Here is a 22,302-nt window from a genome sequence, read left to right as displayed (position 1 = left end):
AAAATCATTTGGAGTGATGAGACCAAAATTGAGCTTTTTTTTTTTTGGCCACAACCATAAACGTTACATTTGGAGAGGAGTCAACAAGGCCTATGATGAAAGGTACACCGTTCCTACTGTAAAACATGGAGGTGGATGGCTGATGTTTTGGGGACGTGTGAGCTACAAAGGCACGGGAAACTTGGTCAAAATTGATTGCAAGATAAATGCAGCATGTTATAAAGAAATACTGGAGGAAAATTTGCACTCATCAGCCCGGAATGTGCGCATGGAGTGTACTTGGATATTCCAACATGATAATGATCCAAAACACAAAGCCAAGTCAACCTGTCATTGGCTAGAGCAGAATAAAGTGAAGGTTCTGGAGTGGCCATCTCAGTCTCCCGACCTCAACATCATCATTGAGGGGAGATCTCAAGCGTGCAGTTCATAGAAGACAGACCAAGAATTTACAGGAACTGGAGGCCTTTTGCCAAGAAAAATGAGCAGCTTTACCATCCGAGAAAATAAAGCGTCTCATCCACAACTACCACAAAAGACTCCAAGCTGTCATTGGTGTTAAAGGGGGCAATATGTTGTATTAAACACTGGGGTATGTAAACTTTTGATCAGGGTCATTTGTGTAAATTCTGTTGTCATTATGATTTAAAAAGAGTAAACACGGTTGTTTGATAATAAATGGCTTCACCTAAGCACTAACCATGAGTGAAAGAAAGGTTTTTGTGTTATCATTCATATTCTCTGAAAAATGGCAAAGAAATCATAAATTCTGCCAGGGGATGTAAACTTATGAGCACAACTGTATATAGCAAGAACATTGAACAGAACATTCTGGGTGTTCACGGAAAAAGGTTGCAGGTTCAACCCCCTGGACTGGGACCTTGTAATAGAAAATGGATGAATGGACAGATGGAATATTGTGAATATATCTATTGTGAAAACGGCACATCATCTACTACTGTTGCAAATTCCCAAGGGTTAGAGCTCCTGAGAACTGTGTCTTTTTGTTATGTTTTTCATCGGGCACCTTAGCAGGCAGCTAAGGGGTCCTTCAGTGATTTAAAAGGGCCCTTGCAGCTGCGCTGGCCCTCTCTCTGTTTGTGTCATGTCTGTTGGAATTGTGCTACCTCACTAACAGTAAAGACCTTGAAGCTGCGAAATTGTGTCCTGTCTCGCACTCTGACCGGAGTGGCTGTGTGGATGAAGTGCTCCAGCAGTTCATTGTTTAGTTCAGCCCTCATTCTTCACAATAACTACCACTACTTTGTTTCTACTTTGTGTGGATTTCATGATTTACAAAGGCTCCAAGTCGTCACATGACACATCCTCAGTGGTCACTGTGTGAATGCTTGCACCCTGTAAATCCTCCACAAAAGCAAAGACATTTGACTGAAAATGAAGAAAAACAAACAATATTTTTTCAATTACTTTCGTTTTAATCTCTAATATGACGTAATCAGTGTATTTTGTCTTAGGGTACAGTACAGCAAAACGAGAATCATTTTACATTATATCTCTACACATTAGTACAGAAGCTTACTGCTGCAACACCTGAGAAAATAAAATGGGATATAACAAGATAAGAGGAAGTTCAATATGATAACAGGAATAGGTAGGCAATTGTGGTAAAGTGGTGGTAATTAGTGGAGCTAAAGTTACAATCGACCAACTGAAACAAATCCAGTTTGTTTTATTTGGAACACGATTGACAGGTTATGTGTGAACTATTTCAACGACTCGTCCAAGATTGATTTTTTTCATTTTTGTGGTGTTTTTTGTAACTATGTACTTACTGTGACTATCTTTATCTAAACATGAAACATTAACTGCAATAACATGTTTACTTACTATAGCAAGATGTTTCAAGTTAAATCATAAGAAGCTATGCAATTTTTTCAGCAATAATCAGAGAATGACTAAAAATATGACTCAAGTCTTAAAGCCTGCATTAGTTGAGTTTCACATAAAAAATGTTGTGTTCCTTTTTGGCCCCATGATTACAACGATGTCAATGTAATGTCTAGAAAAGCAATGAGGGAAGTATAGTTATGGCATGTACTTTATTCCCTTCATTCTGGGAATGATAACTATATCCCTGACGTCATCATGCTGAAGCAGCCAACACAAGTAGCGTTCTGTTCCCATGCCCCATCCGCTGGTCTGGAGGGGTTTTACTTTTCGCATATCAATGTACCACCTGTAGGAATCCACTGGCACTTCATGCTGCTGAAGAGCCTCGACTACCATTTCAGGAGTGGAATGTCGTTCGCCTAGACCCACAGTCTCACCCAACCCAAAAAGAAGATCAGCCGCTTTCGCTTTTCTCCGCTCAGTACCCTCCACATGGGCCTGGTAGAATGGAACTCCTAAGTGATCCATCTCAGTCAGCCACACCAAACCACCACATTTCTCAATCAAGAACCGTTCTCCTTTGCGTGTTAACTTTCTACCAAACTGGGGTTGACCAGCCTCGACCCATTCAAAGCAATCATCAGATGGCATCATCAGAATCGCCTGGTCGAGGGGGATTCTTGGGATTGCTTTCTTTCCATTTAACAGACTAAGCATGTTTGTGTCATGTCTGTTGGAATTGTGCTACCTCACTAACAGTAAAGACCTTGAAGCTGCGAAATTGTGTCCTGTCTCGCACTCTGACCGGAGTGGCTGTGTGGATGAAGTGCTCCAGCAGTTCATTGTTTAGTTCAGCCCTCATTCTTCACAATAACTACCACTACTTTGTTTCTACTTTGTGTGGATTTCATGATTTACAAAGGCTCCAAGTCGTCACATGACACATCCTCAGTGGTCACTGTGTGAATGCTTGCACCCTGTAAATCCTCCACAAAAGCAAAGACATTTGACTGAAAATGAAGAAAAACAAACAATATTTTTTCAATTACTTTCGTTTTAATCTCTAATATGACGTAATCAGTGTATTTTGTCTTAGGGTACAGTACAGCAAAACGAGAATCATTTTACATTATATCTCTACACATTAGTACAGAAGCTTACTGCTGCAACACCTGAGAAAATAAAATGGGATATAACAAGATAAGAGGAAGTTCAATATGATAACAGGAATAGGTAGGCAATTGTGGTAAAGTGGTGGTAATTAGTGGAGCTAAAGTTACAATCGACCAACTGAAACAAATCCAGTTTGTTTTATTTGGAACACGATTGACAGGTTATGTGTGAACTATTTCAACGACTCGTCCAAGATTGATTTTTTTCATTTTTGTGGTGTTTTTTGTAACTATGTACTTACTGTGACTATCTTTATCTAAACATGAAACATTAACTGCAATAACATGTTTACTTACTATAGCAAGATGTTTCATAATATAACTTATTATATTAGTATATATATAAATTATGTTATAGTGAAATGCTTTATATATTTTGTGTGTAGCAGCGACACACTGCTACAAGTTAAATCATAAGAAGCTATGCAATTTTTTCAGCAATAATCAGAGAATGACTAAAAATATGACTCAAGTCTTAAAGCCTGCATTAGTTGAGTTTCACATAAAAAATGTTGTGTTCCTTTTTGGCCCCATGATTACAACGATGTCAATGTAATGTCTAGAAAAGCAATGAGGGAAGTATAGTTATGGCATGTACTTTATTCCCTTCATTCTGGGAATGATAACTATATCCCTGACGTCATCATGCTGAAGCAGCCAACACAAGTAGCGTTCTGTTCCCATGCCCCATCCGCTGGTCTGGAGGGGTTTTACTTTTCGCATATCAATGTACCACCTGTAGGAATCCACTGGCACTTCATGCTGCTGAAGAGCCTCGACTACCATTTCAGGAGTGGAATGTCGTTCGCCTAGACCCACAGTCTCACCCAACCCAAAAAGAAGATCAGCCGCTTTCGCTTTTCTCCGCTCAGTACCCTCCACATGGGCCTGGTAGAATGGAACTCCTAAGTGATCCATCTCAGTCAGCCACACCAAACCACCACATTTCTCAATCAAGAACCGTTCTCCTTTGCGTGTTAACTTTCTACCAAACTGGGGTTGACCAGCCTCGACCCATTCAAAGCAATCATCAGATGGCATCATCAGAATCGCCTGGTCGAGGGGGATTCTTGGGATTGCTTTCTTTCCATTTAACAGACTAAGCATGTTTGTGTCATGTCTGTTGGAATTGTGCTACCTCACTAACAGTAAAGACCTTGAAGCTGCGAAATTGTGTCCTGTCTCGCACTCTGACCGGAGTGGCTGTGTGGATGAAGTGCTCCAGCAGTTCATTGTTTAGTTCAGCCCTCATTCTTCACAATAACTACCACTACTTTGTTTCTACTTTGTGTGGATTTCATGATTTACAAAGGCTCCAAGTCGTCACATGACACATCCTCAGTGGTCACTGTGTGAATGCTTGCACCCTGTAAATCCTCCACAAAAGCAAAGACATTTGACTGAAAATGAAGAAAAACAAACAATATTTTTTCAATTACTTTCGTTTTAATCTCTAATATGACGTAATCAGTGTATTTTGTCTTAGGGTACAGTACAGCAAAACGAGAATCATTTTACATTATATCTCTACACATTAGTACAGAAGCTTACTGCTGCAACACCTGAGAAAATAAAATGGGATATAACAAGATAAGAGGAAGTTCAATATGATAACAGGAATAGGTAGGCAATTGTGGTAAAGTGGTGGTAATTAGTGGAGCTAAAGTTACAATCGACCAACTGAAACAAATCCAGTTTGTTTTATTTGGAACACGATTGACAGGTTATGTGTGAACTATTTCAACGACTCGTCCAAGATTGATTTTTTTCATTTTTGTGGTGTTTTTTGTAACTATGTACTTACTGTGACTATCTTTATCTAAACATGAAACATTAACTGCAATAACATGTTTACTTACTATAGCAAGATGTTTCATAATATAACTTATTATATTAGTATATATATAAATTATGTTATAGTGAAATGCTTTATATATTTTGTGTGTAGCAGCGACACACTGCTACAAGTTAAATCATAAGAAGCTATGCAATTTTTTCAGCAATAATCAGAGAATGACTAAAAATATGACTCAAGTCTTAAAGCCTGCATTAGTTGAGTTTCACATAAAAAATGTTGTGTTCCTTTTTGGCCCCATGATTACAACGATGTCAATGTAATGTCTAGAAAAGCAATGAGGGAAGTATAGTTATGGCATGTACTTTATTCCCTTCATTCTGGGAATGATAACTATATCCCTGACGTCATCATGCTGAAGCAGCCAACACAAGTAGCGTTCTGTTCCCATGCCCCATCCGCTGGTCTGGAGGGGTTTTACTTTTCGCATATCAATGTACCACCTGTAGGAATCCACTGGCACTTCATGCTGCTGAAGAGCCTCGACTACCATTTCAGGAGTGGAATGTCGTTCGCCTAGACCCACAGTCTCACCCAACCCAAAAAGAAGATCAGCCGCTTTCGCTTTTCTCCGCTCAGTACCCTCCACATGGGCCTGGTAGAATGGAACTCCTAAGTGATCCATCTCAGTCAGCCACACCAAACCACCACATTTCTCAATCAAGAACCGTTCTCCTTTGCGTGTTAACTTTCTACCAAACTGGGGTTGACCAGCCTCGACCCATTCAAAGCAATCATCAGATGGCATCATCAGAATCGCCTGGTCGAGGGGGATTCTTGGGATTGCTTTCTTTCCATTTAACAGACTAAGCATGCTTGTGACATGTGCAAGGGTTCCTGCAGTGCTCAGGATAATGGCAGAGTGTTTTTTCAACATTGCTGTTGTGAGCTGAGCCAAGTATCCCTCTGCTATTGACATAGCAGCGTCCATACCACCTAAGACCTCACACTCCACGTGATAGAACTGGTTTAAGTGTGTAGAATCAGGATCCTCCCCTCGAAAGCTGGGAGATATGTAGTACACCCCTGGGAGGTTGTCTTGGAAGCGAAGAAAATATTCAAGAACAAATTGCATGGAGTCTGCCAAGTAGATGTCCTGGCCCAGCAAGTTAACAGAAACTGGTTCTGAGTCTGATCCCAGACCCATTGGTGAGGATATAGTGTCTGTTGTGAGAGGGGTGAGGGCATATGAGTATTGACAGGAAGAGTGGAAATATTCCACTGTGTTGTGAAAAAGAGTGTTTTGAATCTGGAAGAGGTTCCTATACCACGTGTTTTTGATGGCAAGAGTGGCATGAGATTGAGGGTCTTCCCATGAACGAGGTGGCCTAGAATGGGTGATTTTTGAGTGGATTTCTTTGATATCCTCAGGGTTTGCAAGTGGGCCATCAACTGAAGACACATATCCAGGGTAGGTATGGAAGTATTCTGGTTGCAGCTGAGCAGGATCAATACCACTTGGTAAAGGTAAGAGTGGGATCAGCTTGGCATGGGCATAGTCAATCTCAAAGCCCTCAAAGATCAGTGCAACACCTTGAGCTCTCATTCCATTTTTCAGTAGCTGGGCAACTTCATAAGTTGCTTGTATTAGTGCTTTGTAGTCAGCTTCCTCTAGTTTAAAGATGTCACTGGAGAGCATTTTGCGTGGCACCACCACAGTGAGTCCAGGAGAGTTAGGGTAAGGTGTCAAGAATGCAACATGCCCACTGTCCTCCCATACTCTCCATTGCTCTACTTCTCCACGCACAATCCCACTGAACAGATTATCATCTGCAGAATCTCCAAAATAGTCAAAGCAAGATGGTGCATTTGGGATTGGGAGGCTGTCTCTAATTTTGGCTTGAATCTTAGCCATTGCCTCAGCATCCCACTGTGGTCCACTTTTTGAAGTACAGTAGCCAGGATTGTAAGTGTTGAATTCTTCCTCTTTGGAAAGCTGTTGCTGCCACTTGGATTTAAGACCACACAGGGGGAGCAGTTTGATTTGTGCTGACTCTTCAAGTGTTGGAAAGAAAACCAATGCGCAGCGCTGTACCTCCAACCGTTCACATAGTAGACCTGACACAGCTCTTGCACCTTCGAGCATGCTCAGAAAATCTGGCAAGTTGAGCTGAAAAATGCTGCTTGCCCCACTTAATGTCTTTTTTGTCAAAATAGTTGACCCAGGAGTCCAGGGTTTTGGGTCAAGGTATGCCACAAGCTCATCTGTTTCCCAGATCACATCATTGAAGCTCTTCATTGGTCTAAGAACCTCTGCTCGCGAAATGCCATTCACCACTGAGGCCACAAACAATGCACCATTGGCTTCAATAATGGCATCACCTTTTGGGTCCACAGCAATAATTCCTGCAGAAGTACCATTCAGACTGTCTGTCATTACTTCTCTGCATGCCTCTCGAAGACTAATGCCTTTGTGATGGTATAGACTTGCTATTTTCTGTGCAACTGTATGTCTAAGAAATACATCTCCATCTCCAGAGCATGTAATTGCTACTTTTTCGTCAGCATATATTCCTGCCCCTACTACTGCTGTATCGCCAACTCTGCCTTTCAGCTTTCCAACTACACCTCCAGTTGAAGATGCTGCAGCCAATTTGCCCCCATGATCCAAGGCCAGCGCTCCAACAGTCTGAGGATGATTGTTTTTTGACTTTGTTGGTTGGCTAAGCCTTGCCTTGAGCTCCTTGTACCTTATGTCAGTGAAGAAATACTCAGGCCCTACAGGCTCCTCTTTCTCCTCTAACCCTTGCAGAAATTCCTCAGCTCCATCTCCCACAATGAGTGAATGCTGGCTTTTCTCCATGACGCATCTGGCTGCTTTAATTGGGTTTTTAACACTCTGCAAACAAGCAACTGATCCCGTGGTATTTGCATAGCCATCTACAATGGTTGCTTCCATTTCATGTTTGCCCTCTTTGTTGAATACAGAACCTTTGCCTGCATTGAAAAGGAAACAATTCTCCATAGCTTCCACGGACCTTTGAACAGCATCAAGGCTGCTACCATCTTTTTCAAGCACCTGAGATCCAACAGACAAGGCCATCTGTAGAGCAAACTCTACAAGTCTAGTCTCTTCAGTATTCAGCTGCATATCCTCTCCAGCACCTCCATGGATGATGAGAGTGTAGTCTGTGCTGATTCCAGAGGTGGAGTCATTGTGTTGTTTTTCTGGGCAATGATCTGACATGCTATTTACCTCGTTTGTTTGACTCTGTTTTAAAATACACTCGAGGGCTCCCATTTCGTAAGCAATGATATAGCGAACAGCTAGAAGCATAACCAACATCAAGTTTTTCTTTAGGCTCTGCTGAAGCTTTTCCAGTGTCAAAAGAAAGGTCCCATTTCCGTTGAGCATAATGCAGACCCTGTCTTTCTTCCAAAGGTAGCCTACAGCTAGCTGATTTGGGGCATAGACATTTCCTACTAAACACTCAACAGGCTCCATCACATCTGTACCTGTGATGTACACAGGAGGACATCTAAAATTGTCCAAATACTTCTTCAGCGGGTTGTCAGATGGCAATGACTGACGCAGAGCAGCTATATGGGGACCAATCCCTTGGCCTCTTTTGGTGTTTTTGATGAGGCTCTTGTGTTCTAAAAATGCAAAATGAAATAGTTGTAGGAGGTCAGTCGTGTACTGAACCACGTTATCTGGGCCAACGCAAGATGTCAGTGCATCTACCAGCTTGCGAGAATGAGGGGAGACAGAGTATGTTGGGTCACATCGGCCCTGTTTGTAGTGGCGAGTATGGGTAGGTGTAACCAAAAGAAGGTGATTAGCAGCAGACTCCCCAAGGATCTCTCTGAGGGAAAGTTGCAAAGAGAAGTTAACCCAAGCATCAAATAGACCTCTCTGCCCTCTGAGAGCAGAAAACGCGTCGGGATATGTGGACACCTCCAAAGAAAGAACTCTCTGTGTTACATCCATCATTGTGTTTGGTTTAAGTAATTTTAGAGAGCCAGAAGGAAAAATAAGGGCCGATGGGTAAACAGAATGAACACTGTTCACTTCAGCATGCCCATTTACAATTTCCGCCTCATTATTTACTGGTTTGAGGTCAGCAGTCTCTGAGAGACTGTGTACACAATGAGCCACGAGGCAAGCCACCATCCCATCCACAGCGCTGTGCTCAAATACCATCCCAGCTTTGCTGTCGTTGAACACGACCAGGTTCACCACCTGTTATAAAGGAAAGAAACACATACACAGAGGTTTTAAGTACCTGTAACATCACTAAAACGGACACATACACACATGTATTTCATCGAATCTATCCAATACCTTGTCATAGTATCTCAGACATTGGCTGCTGCTCCCTCCTCCAAGCTTCAGTGCATCAAGGAAATCAGCCAGGTCTGTGGGTGCACTGCAGTCCTCAAGGCACAGAGTGAGCAGGGCACTCTCCATCAGCTCCAATGATGCCGCGGCCTCCCCTCCTCTTTTCAGTATATCCTCCCTGGTAGCAGCCCAGGCTTTGCGTTCCAATGCTGAAAGGCTGCAAATCCCTGAGGGATCATTCTGTTCTTCCGATCTCGGCTGTTGCATCACATGTGCCAGCTGGTTATAGATGTCATGAAATGATCGAGGAGAAATTTTCCCACTGGTGCTGGAATGATGCAATATGTCAATCGGGAATATTCCTCCAACAGAGATGATGATGGCATGGATACTCTTTGGGTAGACCTGTGGATAAGAAAAAGTTGGTTAATTTGTTGGTGTGGACACTTAAGGAGTAGAAAAATTCCACACAGTCAGTAGTTAGGTGATGTTAATACATTCAAATTCCGATGGATGTGCCAGGGATTCAGTTTGATACAGCTAAATTAATTAATATTTGGGGCAATACAAACTGCATACAACTGCATGATGTGGATGTAATCACCCCAGCAACAAATGTAAAGTGATTTACTTTATCTGGTATATGGTGTAACAGTTTGTTTTGTTGAATTTGGATGTAAGCATTAGTTAAGCCAATACAAACCGAAACAAACATACCATGAATTTTGTTTTTACATTTTGGCACCAGAATAGTCCCGTCCTAATAATAATAAAGTTGCCATGGAAATTCTGAATGTTATATTCTACCTGTGGTCTTACCTTGATCTCATCATTGACTCTGCCAGGAATTCTGGATGCCGCAAATAGCTGGGACTGCTGTGTGCGCTCCAGTGATGTACTACCCTCTAGCAATGTGGGCTCACAGTGCAGTTTTGCCGCTGCCCAGAGCAGAGCAGCTGCCCTCCACAACTGGGTACATTGCTTCACTTGGGTGGGGAGTAAAATAAAAGGAAGGGCTGTCGAGGAGGGCAGAGGGTCACAGCAAGACAGCAGATTTCTCTTGAAGTTCTCTGTCACCCAATTCTCCTGTTTTCCAACAGAGGTTGCAAATTTTTTATGGGACTCTTGAAGCAGCTCTCTTTGCTCTTCAACTGTACTTCTGTAGTCAGAGTAAAGATCCGGACTCAAAATGAGCTGCAGGACACGGTCCACCTCTTGCAAAGTAGCATCCAAGTCTGGAGTGGGGTAATTTAGAAGCGCCATCTTGAAAAAGGAGAAAAAGGGAAAAGTGCATGATCAACATTTTGGGTTGGTTCAGCAAAGATGCAACATAATGAAATACATATCAAGTAATAAAAATATATGTGTATGTAATATGGATTCAAAATTAACTAAAATATGGCCATAATTTAACATTTTGAGCCTAAACAGAGACATTTCATTTACCTTGAAAAAGGGTTTTCATCAATATCAAAATTGCTGAGTCCCCCTTAGTCTAACCTTTAATTGAAGCCCCATTTCGTAATGTGCTATCCCATCATCACCCCCATATTGCTGGAGCCAATAAGTTAATTATAGTTGCTCAACAACCACTGAAACAGGCTTTTTTTTTTTTTTTTAAGGAGGAGGAGGCGGACTGAGATAAGTGACAGCAATAAACAACAAAGCATTACTCGTGTTGCTGTTTACCCAATTTACAAACTCCAGGGTGCCCAAACTTCTATATAGTTCAATACTTACTATAAGAAGTAAACAAACAAACTACTGTATAGAGGGATTTGTGGGTGTTTAGGTAGCACTTTAAAAAAAAATATTCCAACTATCATTTTGCACTCACAGGAAATGTAATGCTTTGGCATAGTTTTAATATTCCTCATTGCTTTTACATTAACATTAAATTGCAAACAATTTTAAAGACCATATTTCAATACTCAACATACGAGGCCTATTACAACAATAATGGCTAACTGACTGACTGACTGAATGACTGACCGACTGTACCGCAGAACATGTTTGCTTGCTATCACTCTACTGCCATGTGCTCTGCTATGTGTACTAATATGGCGTTCATGGAGAACTTCAATTGGTAATCACACTGGGTCCACACTCAAAGTTTGGACCATTTAATTGTCTTCGCTGCAAAAAGACAACAAAGACTATTCTTCCAGTTCCTTAAAGGGCGGCTGAGTATGACACAGGTCTCGTTGTGCATTAGGGTTTAATTGAATGTCCTCGCACAGCTTAAACGGCAGTGCTGTGAGATAATACCTCCTGCATTCAGTGGTTATGCAGACCCTAATAATGACTAATAACCCATAACCCAACGTGAAAGCACTTACTACCGTCCTCTAAAACGCACTGCAAAACAACTGTCCTCAAATGTTTTTCTCACAATTGGGCAGAAAACACATTCCTCCCTATACTGCAGTTGGATAATTAGATTTCTCTTGATTTATGTCATCTGTTTAAATTACTCACACAATGCACGCTCTCTGAGGGTGGATTCAGGTAGTCCCGTGATTCCAGGAGCTCAATTACCAACAATCAGTACTGCCATTTGTGTCCAAAAATGTATGCATATTACATAATGCCTACATTTCTAGCATACTGCAGCACTTCATGAGATGCACATTTCAAAATGTGAAAAAAAGAGACAGAGCTGTAAAAAGTTTTTTTCATTTATTCTATGTGCCTTTTTTTTTTTTTTTTAAAGAAACGTTATTTTATGAGGGATAAAAATAGTCATAAATAAATATTTCATTTATATTTAACATTTTTGAGGAAAGTTTTTCCCAGTTCCAAAACCTGTTTTCTCCATGTTAAAACCAATGCCAAGGACACAAATCTGCTTTACGTCCACCAAAAAAGCAACAAGTGCTTTTATTGATTTGCTGTCTTTCGTTGTGATCTTTACCTCCATATCGTGCGGCAAATATTAATACGATGCTAGGAATACTACCTTTCCTCCATGTAACCAGAGTATTATTATATTCCCTCACATTCACTCACCTAATTAGTGTGACCAACATTACTAAATGGTCCAAAACTTGGAATTGAACATCTTGGAAAGACACAAGTTCAAAATCATCTTACCTCCGTGTGGAGTTATCTCTTGAACGTTACTCACTGGCGGGACACCAAAACAGTCAGTCAGTAAGAAGAGCACTTGGCTGGGCTACACACGTGAGGGCTTCTCTGTAATATAGAAGCAGTGACTTCAATTAAGCAGCTCTTCCTTCCCCACACTGTCCTTACAGCACCTTCACAACACTAAAAACAAAATGACACAATGATCAGTTTTAGTCTTTCCACAATTTGCTTACATTAATTTCTTACAAGACCTAGGCTCCGTGCAAGGAACATAATTTGTGATTTTTTTTTTTTTTTTTTCCCTTTGATTAAAAAACCCCCCCAAAAAACTTCAGCCTTCTACCAGCTATCTAAATATATTCCAAATCATGCCAAACAGGAATTAAAGTGATAGGAATGTGTCTAACATTTGTGACCATTTGCTGTTAATTCAGAATAGCATTCTCTGTCGACATTAAAAGTTTCAAACTTTTAGAAATGAAAACAGTTTAAGCATAGGAACCATTGGAGAGCCTTCTTTACACGTTAGTAACAGCAAATGTAATGTGTATATAAAAATCGGCTTACCTCGAGAACTGACCAGTTTCCAGGATGCCAGTCAGTGACTGCCAGGGTGGAAACCACACACTGAAACTTTGTCCGTAATGTCGGAGCAGTGACTCCAATTAAACAACTCCCTGTCCCCTCCCACATCCCTGTCTCTCCGCTACTCCCTCCATCTCTATCTTCCGTCAGTCTGTCGCTTCTCTGCATTGGACAGGATTGAAAAACTATAAAATGTTACCCGCCCTAACCACAGATGCTCCCCTTTCTTTTATTTTTGGAAGAACATTGCTATAGCATTTCTTCTAGCTCGGAAGTCCTGCAGCAGAAAGGCTTAAAACGTCGTGTTTCCAGTTATTGACTTGATCTGTGTCATAATCTGCACAGCAACAAACTCTTGGAATATAGCTCACCAAAACTGCCTCTTGTATTGCCAAACTTTGCCTCCCTTTACCTCAGACCTGGGCAAAGTACGGCCCGTGGGCCACATCCGGCCCGCTGCGTGTCCCTGTCCGCCCCGCGTGAAGCCAGTCATAAATCATCCCCCCCTGTAACAATAGGATTGTTATGTTTAATATGTTGTTCAACACGGACCGTTTGGGGCATGACTCGTGTGTGCAGTACAGCAGAGCTGACGGCGATTTGGTTCCAAAGGTCCAAGAACAAAGTAATAATAAAAACTCTATGCACCTAAGGACTGCGTCCATAGTCTATTCTTTGAGAGATAAAGACAAAGAAAGAAACACCCCCCCAACGAAACTATGCCGGCACGTTAGTGTAGCGCGATAGCAATAGCGTGCTCCGGGACGTTAGCGCTATTTCCAACCAGCGGCCCGCCGACACGATGCAGGCTTGTCATGTGGCCCGTTGCAAAAAATAATTGCCCACCCCTGCACATCATTGCAAAAAGACATTTCATTCTAGCTGATTATGTTCATGTTTTTTGACCGATCAAAAAACAAAAAGTCCAAAGTGTGTAAAATGACCAAAACTTTGAACTTACGCTTTAATTATTTCTTTTCCATCAACACATTTTTTTTTTCTTCTCCCAGCCACTCCAACACCACCAAGTGTGTTTCCTCTGACCTCATGTGATTCTGGCACCGGAGACATGGTCACTCTTGGCTGTCTTGCAACTGGCTTTTCACCTTTGCCTGTGATCTACACCTGGAGAAAAGATGGAGTAGACATTACTGACTTTATTCAGTATCCTGCTGTACTGAAAGACAACTTTTACACTGCAGTCAGTCTAATACGGGTGAGGAGACAGGATTGGACAGCCAACCCAAAGCCGTCTTACACATGTGTGGCAGGAAATACAGCTGGATATGGACAAGTCGCATCATGCCTAACAAGTAAGAAAAATAAATAAATTCCTTTCTTAAATATTTTACAATTATTTCCAATATGTAAACCAAGTCTGGTAACTTCCGCCTTCAATTAATAAACAATTGGACATTTTGATTTAAATATAAATTAAAAAAAAAAACAACTGATAAGGATTTTCCTTTACTTTATGACTTTATTTTCATTACAACTGCTGTATTATTACCACCAATCATCCAATGTGGAAAATGTAATGGGAAATATGTATTCTTGGGTTATTCTTTATTACGTTGTATTCTGTGTCATATGATCACGAGTAGCACGTGTAATCTGTTTGTTTCATAGTATAACCTTCTCGAGACATTCTCCTCGTGGTCCACCAGAGGAGGCTATAAATGTGTCAGCTTGTGCTGATTCTCTGTGCTTTGTTTTCCTCTTCTTCCCTTCCTTATCTCTTCCCCTCCCAGTCCAGTGTATAAGAGACCTTCTTCCTCCTTTCCTCCTCGCACTCGCACTCCCATTTTACTGTGTTTTGTGCCTCGGAGCTCCGATCCCCTTTTTATTGTTTGTTCATTAAATTACTTATTATCCCAGTATTCCTGCATCGGCATCTTCGCTCTTTTCCACAACAATTGTCTGATTTTTTTTTTTTTAATCTGAAACAAAACTTTCTTACACAAAACCTCGATACCTAACGAAAAAAAATCATATCTGTATCTACTTTGACTGGTGGGGAAAAATAAGGTGGAGTGAAAAAAACTAAAGCCTCTCTATATTTTTGTTCAGCCTACCCCGCTTTCTCGTACTTCACTTCTTTCTCTTTCTATAATTATGGTCGACGATCACGCTGTTGCAATGGCTTTTGCTTCTTTCCATCGATCTGCAGCTTGTGAACATTACGCATAAAAAAAAAATGTTTGCTTGCCTTTTAAGTCAATGTCAATGCAGAAGTGGCCAGTCCTGCTCTGTAGATCAGTATCAGTTGTGAATTTCATATTTTGGCTTGACTGTGGCCACACATCAGTAACAACCTCCACTAATATTATGAGGGACGTAAATCTAACATTATATGGGAATGCATTATTTTAAATTAAGAAAAATACCCTCTGAAAATTGAAGTTTGCATCAGTTATGTGGAGACTAATGCAGTGTTCTCTACTACTTCTGCATACACGTGTCTCTATATCTTTTTGCTTTTCTTCTTCTGCATACATTTTTGTGTGTTTGACTGTTTTCAAGGGAGTGTTTTGTCAAGCTGCAACTCTTAGAGTGTTGACTTCCTCTAGCGAGGAAGACGAGGTTTCCTTCTCCTGCTTTGCCCAAGATTTCTCGCCCAAGAAGCACGAGTTTAAGTGGCTGAAAAATAATGAGGAAGTCAGCAACAAAATATTTGAGTTCAGCGCGCCTCCCACAGAAGTGAGCAAGACTGTGAATGGGACACTGTATAGTGCTGCGAGTTTCCTCACAGTGACCAAAGCTGAGTGGAATGTCAACGATATGTTTACATGCCAGTTCAAGGGAATATCTGAAAATAATGTCCCAACATTTCAGACTTTAAATATCACGTACAATGAGTGTACTCCTGATCTTCCTGTTGGTGAGTAGCTCCTCCACACTTTCCATGTCAATTGATTTTTAGAACAATTACATTTTTGTTTATCCAGTACTTCATTTCTCACACAGGCTGCAAAAAAGCTGAGGCAGAAATAAAGATCATTCAGCCTTCAGACGAGCAAAAGGTTGTGTGCCAAGTTAAGCAAAACAAGCCGTCATTCGCCAGAGTCCGGTGGGAAGGTGAGGATGGAAATGAGTTGGCCAACTCCGACGACGCAGGTTCACTCAAAAGCCTTTCACTTGACATCACTTTTGGTGAGTGGACCCGAGGGCTGAAGCGCATCTGCAAAGTTGAACACTCGGAATTGTTGGACCCATTCGAGGATTTCTATGCGAGCAAAGCTGGTACGTGAACTATTGAGTGCCGTGAATGCCCCTTCATGTGCCACTGAACGTGCATTAAATGTCTTTGTGTGGTCACAAATACACTGTGGTGTATTTGATTTGCCCTGCTGCACATGGCCTAAAGTTTCTCTCACACTTGCAGGAAGATACCCTCAGCGTCCATCAGTGTTTATGCTGCCTCCAGTAGAGCATACTAGAAAAAATATGACGACCCTGACTTGCTATGTGAGAGACTTCTTCCCTAAGGAAGTTTTTTGTGTCTTAGACTCCAATAGACTCCAAACACACGTTCTACACCACAAACTCCGTAGAAGGTCCTGTTGGAAGTTATTCGGCTTATGGCCATCTGTTGCTCCCTCTTGAGGAGTGGGAGAGGAATGACGTGGTGTACAGTTGTGCAGTTCACCACGAGTCGGTGGCCAACTCGACTAGAGCTATTGTCCGGTCCATCGGGTACAGAACATCGCAAAACACCAACCTTGTCAACCTCAACTTGAACGTCCCAGAAACGTGCAAGGCCCAGTAGACGTCACTTTTGTGTTGCTCTGTCTTCTGCTTTGTGTTGTTTAACATTTGTTGCTTGTGACATTGACATTATGTGTGTCTTTTTAATGCAGATTTAAAATCAAAATAAAAAAAAACTTTCATACAACTCTGTTGATGTATGTCCTGTGTTCATGTTACTTGACCCCAGCTGTTTGTGTTTCGTGAACTGCCATGGTATTGCACCAGTGCAACAAAGATTAGATTTAGACACAGTTTAAAAACATTTTTATGTCCAACCTTTTGCAGTGTGGATTTATTGGTTTTAAAAAAACAGACGTTACACTAATTTTAGGCAAAAATAAATCAAAGCAATTTTTTTTTTAATTGTTATGTCTTTAAGTTTGTACGTTTTCTGTTTGTGTGACCTTTTTATGTGTGTGTTTGTTTTCCACTACTGGGTCTTTTACCATCAAAACAATGCAAAGGGTTTACCATATAAATGCGTGGTCTTTGGTTAGCGCTGCCGCCTCATAGCAAGAAGGTTGTGGGTTTGACTCTGGCCCTGGGACCTTTCTGTGTGGAGTTTGCAAGTTCTCCATGTGTCAATGTGGGTTCTCTCCAGGTTCTCCGGTTTCCTCCCACACTCCAAAAACATGCATGTGAGGTCAATTGAACACTCTAAAATTGTCCGTAGGTGTGCATGTGAGTGTGAATGGTTGTTTGTCTCTCTGTGGCCCTACGATGAACTGCCGACTTGTCCAGGGTGTCACCCTGCCTTCGCCCTATGACAGCTGGGATAGGCTCCAGCAGACCCCTGTAACCCTGAGCTCGAGAAGAAGCGGATATTGAAAATGAATGAGTTTCATGTTTTAGTAATAAGCTTTTTGTGCTGGTGGTATTTGACTGTTTTCACTTGTGTACGATTCCATACTTGGTATATACTTGGAACTTAAGATATATATAGTTCGACTAGTATGCTGTAATATTTTTGGCCTGCTTTTCGAAAGCTGGTTGTTGCAGATATCAGTCGGTGACTGGTAGGTTTTTTTTGTATGTTTCATGTCTCTGAGGCCGTTATCAAAGAGAATTGGCTCTTAGTTGAGTTTCCTGGTTAACTAAATAAATTTAAAAAAAAAAACAATCTATCACTATGTATCACCCCTCATACATAAGAACCTTAGTGCAGTAGGTCTCTTCACTTAGAAAAGGTTACCACCCCAACGCTCTATTTCTGTGAATACTATCTCTCCACCCAGTTACGTAATGCTTTTGTACTTGGAGAGATAGTCTCTTCACTCAGAGAAGCTAGGTCACCATGTGACTCGTCGTCCTCTGTGTTCAGATTTCCTGCCTGAAACTGACGTCCTGTGCAACAACGCTTTGGATGCAGAGGAAGACAACATGGGAAATACAGCCATCTCCTTCATTCTCCTCTTTCTCATCACTCTGCTGTTCACCATCGGGACAACTGTTATGACGGTATGACTACTTTATGTTGTCATGTGCACATTTTTTTCCCCATATCTTTGAAATTGTTTTAGATTGATTCCAACCAGACATTCCAGAAAAGAAAATATGAAATACTAATACATTCAAGTAAATTAAACCTCATGAGACCGGTTTTGAACACTACAAAATGAAATTGAAAGTTTTGTTCTAAAATAGGAAAGAAATATTGCCCAAAATTTCTTCTTCTTCTTCTTCTTCTTCTTCTTCTTCTTATTATTATTATTATTATTATTATTATTATTATTATTAGCATTATTATTATTATTATCATTATTATTATTATTATTATTATTATTATGTTTCAGAAAAATAGTCATTCTCTTCTAATTTTAATGATTTGTGCTATCTGTTTTTTTCTGTCATTTCAGATTAAATGAAAAACGGTTTCAGAGTTCAAAGCAGCTGTTAATTGTTTAAAACAAATGAAATATTTGAGCATTTCCATTTGTTTCAAAAAAGAAATCCTGTGAGTACAGAAATACCTTTAATTTCATTTATCATCCATCTATTATCTTTGTTTGCCTTAAAACATTTCAAATAATTTTTTTTTACAACTGTGATGACAATTTTTTTTTTTTTGCCATTCTCCATTATTATTTGATCCTTTTTATTGCAATTCCTCATAGAGTGCACTGTTTAAAGAGAAATTTTTTTTTTTTTAAGTACACAAGACTCCCACAGACCCTTAAAGAAGCCGCAAACGTCGCACCCGGAATCAACTGTCATGCAAAAGCCAAACATGCAAATTGAGAGACTTCACAAGTGGTTGGTTTGTCAGTGTAAGAAAAGTCAAAAATAAAAAGGATTTGACTGTGTCGTGAGAAGCGACTCATGATAAGGTATGTGAACTAATTTAAATGTGTACTCCATTTCTCCTGACTGGTAAAACCCACTCCTCACACCTGGCATCTGTCATGCACCGTTGCCCTTTGCACTGTTTCACTTCTGGTTTCTGGTCCATTTTTGGCGACCAGGATGCTCTCAATGCTGCCGCCTGCTCTGAACGCTCTACTGCTCTATGTGTCTCGCTGCAATGTCTGTATAAGAAAGCTGTCAGCGTCATCTCCACCTTACCCCACCAGAGAGAGTGTTTGAGTGGTAAAGCTCTCCAATATAGTCTGAGTACAATTTCCAGGCCAAAATCAATTAGAATTGAGACAAAAAAGTTGATGATTTGACCAAAGACTGAAGGTATGTATGACTGAAATTCCCAATATTGCCTCATTTAATTAAATCTTTTTTTTTTTTTAAATGAAAAACAATAAAAAGGAAACCAATGATAATAAAAAATGAAATCTTCTCCATTTAAGATCTGCGGATTGTCGCTCCAAACATCACGTTGTTACCTACCTGGGAAGGAGAATTCGAGACCTCCTCAATCACACTTGTATGCAGCCTCAGTGGCTACTTTCCAGAGAAACTAAGAGTGGAATGGCAAATGGATGACGTCAGTGCGAGCATTGGAGAGATCAATAGGAAGCTGCAGAGTGTGCATGAAAAAGAGAAAACGTTCAGTCTGACCAGTGAGATGAAGCCAAATGCCACAAAATGGAATTCCGGCACCAGATTTACTTGCAAGTCGACTCACAACAGCATTGACTACACCAAAACAATAAGCATTTGTGATGGTGAGTCCTATGTCTGACTTCAGACTTGTAGAATTGTTGATGCACAAAGATGATTTCAAAGTTTAAAAGTACCATGGGAAAAGATTTAATAATAATTTGAAAACAGATGTACAGTATGGTCATATATTCTATGTTGTGTTTTCTCCAGTCCATGTAAATGTCCCTCCTTCCATTCGTGTGGAGATGCCCAGCTTGGAGAAAGTTGTGAAAGAAGCATCACAGGCGCAGGCTACTTGTTTGGTCCGCACTGTCTTTGATGCCAAGGTGACCTGGGTAGTCAATGGACACATTTTTACAGAGGGCCAAGTGGATTTCAGTAGAAACGCTTCTGATTTGAGAAGCATCCTGACGTTGCCTTCCAGTCAGTGGAAACAACTGAAGCTCCTGACATGTAAAGCTGAACACAACTGCTTTTCTTCCAGTGAAAAGACCATCAATCTGGCAGGTTAGGTGACTATAGACTGTGTATCTTGAGCGTTTTGGATGCACTAATGGGTGGGAAACATATTCTCATTGATCAACTTTGCTGTCATTCAGAACCTTCAGCTACAGCACCCCTGGTGGAGATCAGGAGATATCTCCCAGATTTGCAAAAGGGAAACAGTTCTGTGCTGGAGTGTGATGTCACTCAGCTCTCCTCCAGTGATATCCTCATCACTTTTCTAGCCAACGGTCACAACATATCTGACAGCCAGCTTGTCAAGCTTCCCAAAGCACCAGGCCTCCATTCAATCAGTCGACGCTTCACTGTTCCTTCAAGTCACTGGAAAAAAGACACTCATTTCACCTGCAACGTGAATCAAGGCTTCTCCAGAACCTTCAAGTCTAAATCAACAGTAAAATTTATAGGTGACCTAAATCAAGTTTCCATTTCTCTAACTGAATAAGTCTGAAGTGCATAAATGTATAATCAACTGATTCATAATTCCATTGACTGCTTTATCCTCTAGCTGGCCCATCAGTGGAGCTCCTTCTGGTCCCCAGGAAGGAGACTGAAGATCATAAACTCTTGTGTATTGGACGTGGCTTCGATCCCCAAATTCTCTGGCTCTCTGAATCACAGAAAAGACCTTTATCATCTGATGACATCAGCATGGATGCACAGGGATATGTGACAGTGATCAGTGAACTTCTGATCTCTCAAACAGAGTGTGAAACGAGCAAGGTCTTCACCTGTCAAGTGGTTGATAGGTCTTTAAGCGAAAGTGTCAGGAAAAACATCAGCATCTGCTCAGGTATAATTACAATAATGGTGTCATCTGTATAATCCAGATTAAATTAAAAAAAAAAAAAAAAAAAAAAAGCAGAGGTAGTCCAAGCAATGTTTTATGTTTCAGTTTCCCAACGTGATGTATCATGTAATAATTAAAAAAAAAGAAAAAAAAAAGATGTCATGTTTCTGCACCTCTAAAGAGTTTAGTCCACCAACAGTCAGGATGATTGAACCTACTTCCAGTGACTTGTCCACATTTACCACAAGTGTTGACCTTTAATGTTATTCATTATCTGACATTATCTTGACTGTTTTTCAGAAATCACGGAAAGCTGCAATTTCTTTGATGAGCTCAGTTTTGATGACGTGGACCCAGATATGGAAATGGGAAGCTGGCACATGGCTTTTGCCTCCCTCCTCTTTTTCCTCATCGCTGTCATCTATTCTGTCATTGCAACTGTCATAAAGGTAAGACACAGCATTTTGCAAAAATTTTGCTTTGCCCTTTGTTAACATACCTATGCAGTACAAATCTATTCGCAACCTGACATATTCTGTTGTTTGTTTCCTTCAGACTAAAAAATGACAATCACAATATCCACATGTGGATATCTGAGGATTTGGACATAACATCTTAAATCAATGACGTGCTTCACTTCCCTGCTCCAGTATAATTGCTTGCATAAAGGTGTGACAAGAATATGCATATGTGTGAACCACTGAGTTTAAAATGCTTCTGGAATAAAAGAAAGATAAGAATCTCGGCTCACTGGTGTCATCACTGCACTCAGGAGACTCGAGATTTACATTTTTCAAATTGCTTCCTCAACATAGTGCCGTGAAAGATCTGGAAACATGCTTCTGCAAGAATTCAAGGATCTTGTGGAAAAATGTTAGAGGTCTGAAAGTAACAAATTGTCAGTTCACATTGGGTTTCACATCACCCTGGACCCTGTTAGTTTTAGCATATTAAGTGCAGATAGAAATAAGAATGTCAAAGTAAAACAAGAGTTGTCCCTAAAACACCGACTATAAAGACAAATAAATAAACTGGACTGCTCTGTTTACACTTTTACAATTACTCTGCTAAAAAAAAAAAAAAATGAGCCAAAACATACAGGACATCTTCAGAGATTATTGAATTTTTAAAGGTTTATTTGCTATTTTAGTCTAAACCAGACCTGGGCAAAGTACGGCCCGTGGGCCACATTCGGCCCGCTGCGTGTCCCTGTCCGGCCCGCGTGAAGCCAGTCATAAATCATCCCCCCCTGTAACAATAGGATTGTTATGTTTAATATGTTGTTCCACACGGACCGTTTGGGGCGTGACTCGTGTGTGCAGTACAGCAGAGCTGACGGCGATTTGGTTCCAAAGCTCCAAGAGCAAAG

General features: G+C 40.8%; 1 protein-coding gene and 2 gene segments (V, D, J or C); 2 read left to right on the top strand and 1 right to left on the bottom strand.

Annotated features, from left to right (window-relative positions):
• Nucleotides 1-4,458: 4,458 nt before the first annotated feature.
• LOC142892277 (uncharacterized) lies at nt 4,459-13,001 on the bottom strand. Of its 2 annotated transcripts, none has more exons than XM_076032310.1 (5): nt 12,818-13,001; nt 12,254-12,430; nt 9,980-10,423; nt 9,164-9,565; nt 4,459-9,061 (listed from the first exon to the last, which is right to left on the bottom strand). In XM_076032310.1, exons 3-5 carry the CDS (start codon nt 10,421-10,423, stop codon nt 5,171-5,173), a joined length of 4,737 nt encoding a protein of 1,578 aa, XP_075888425.1. In that variant the 5' UTR covers nt 12,254-12,430; nt 12,818-13,001; the 3' UTR covers nt 4,459-5,170. The 2 variants fall into 2 exon arrangements, with proteins under 2 accessions (XP_075888425.1, XP_075888426.1); XM_076032311.1 differs by having other exon boundaries at nt 12,254-12,355.
• Nucleotides 13,002-13,554: 553 nt separating this feature from the next.
• Nucleotides 13,555-16,730, top strand: LOC142892527 (Ig gamma chain C region-like). The segment is given in 3 exon segments: nt 13,555-13,564; nt 15,722-16,078; nt 16,221-16,730. Coding segments are annotated over 3 exon segments (751 nt in total).
• A 2,406-nt stretch (nt 16,731-19,136) lies between these two features.
• LOC142892288 (immunoglobulin heavy constant alpha 2-like) lies at nt 19,137-21,677 on the top strand. The segment is given in 6 exon segments: nt 19,137-19,701; nt 19,850-20,146; nt 20,239-20,550; nt 20,652-20,936; nt 21,234-21,382; nt 21,489-21,677. Coding segments are annotated over 6 exon segments (1,245 nt in total).
• Nucleotides 21,678-22,302: the final 625 nt, after the last annotated feature.

The sequence above is a fragment of the Nelusetta ayraudi genome, unplaced genomic scaffold, assembly GCF_046127955.1.
Source record: "Nelusetta ayraudi isolate G7.1 ecotype Tasmania unplaced genomic scaffold, CSIRO-AGI_Nayr_v1 ptg000034l, whole genome shotgun sequence".
NCBI classification, from domain to species: Eukaryota; Metazoa; Chordata; class Actinopteri; order Tetraodontiformes; family Monacanthidae; genus Nelusetta; species Nelusetta ayraudi.
This window is presented reverse-complemented; position numbering and strand designations above follow the sequence as displayed.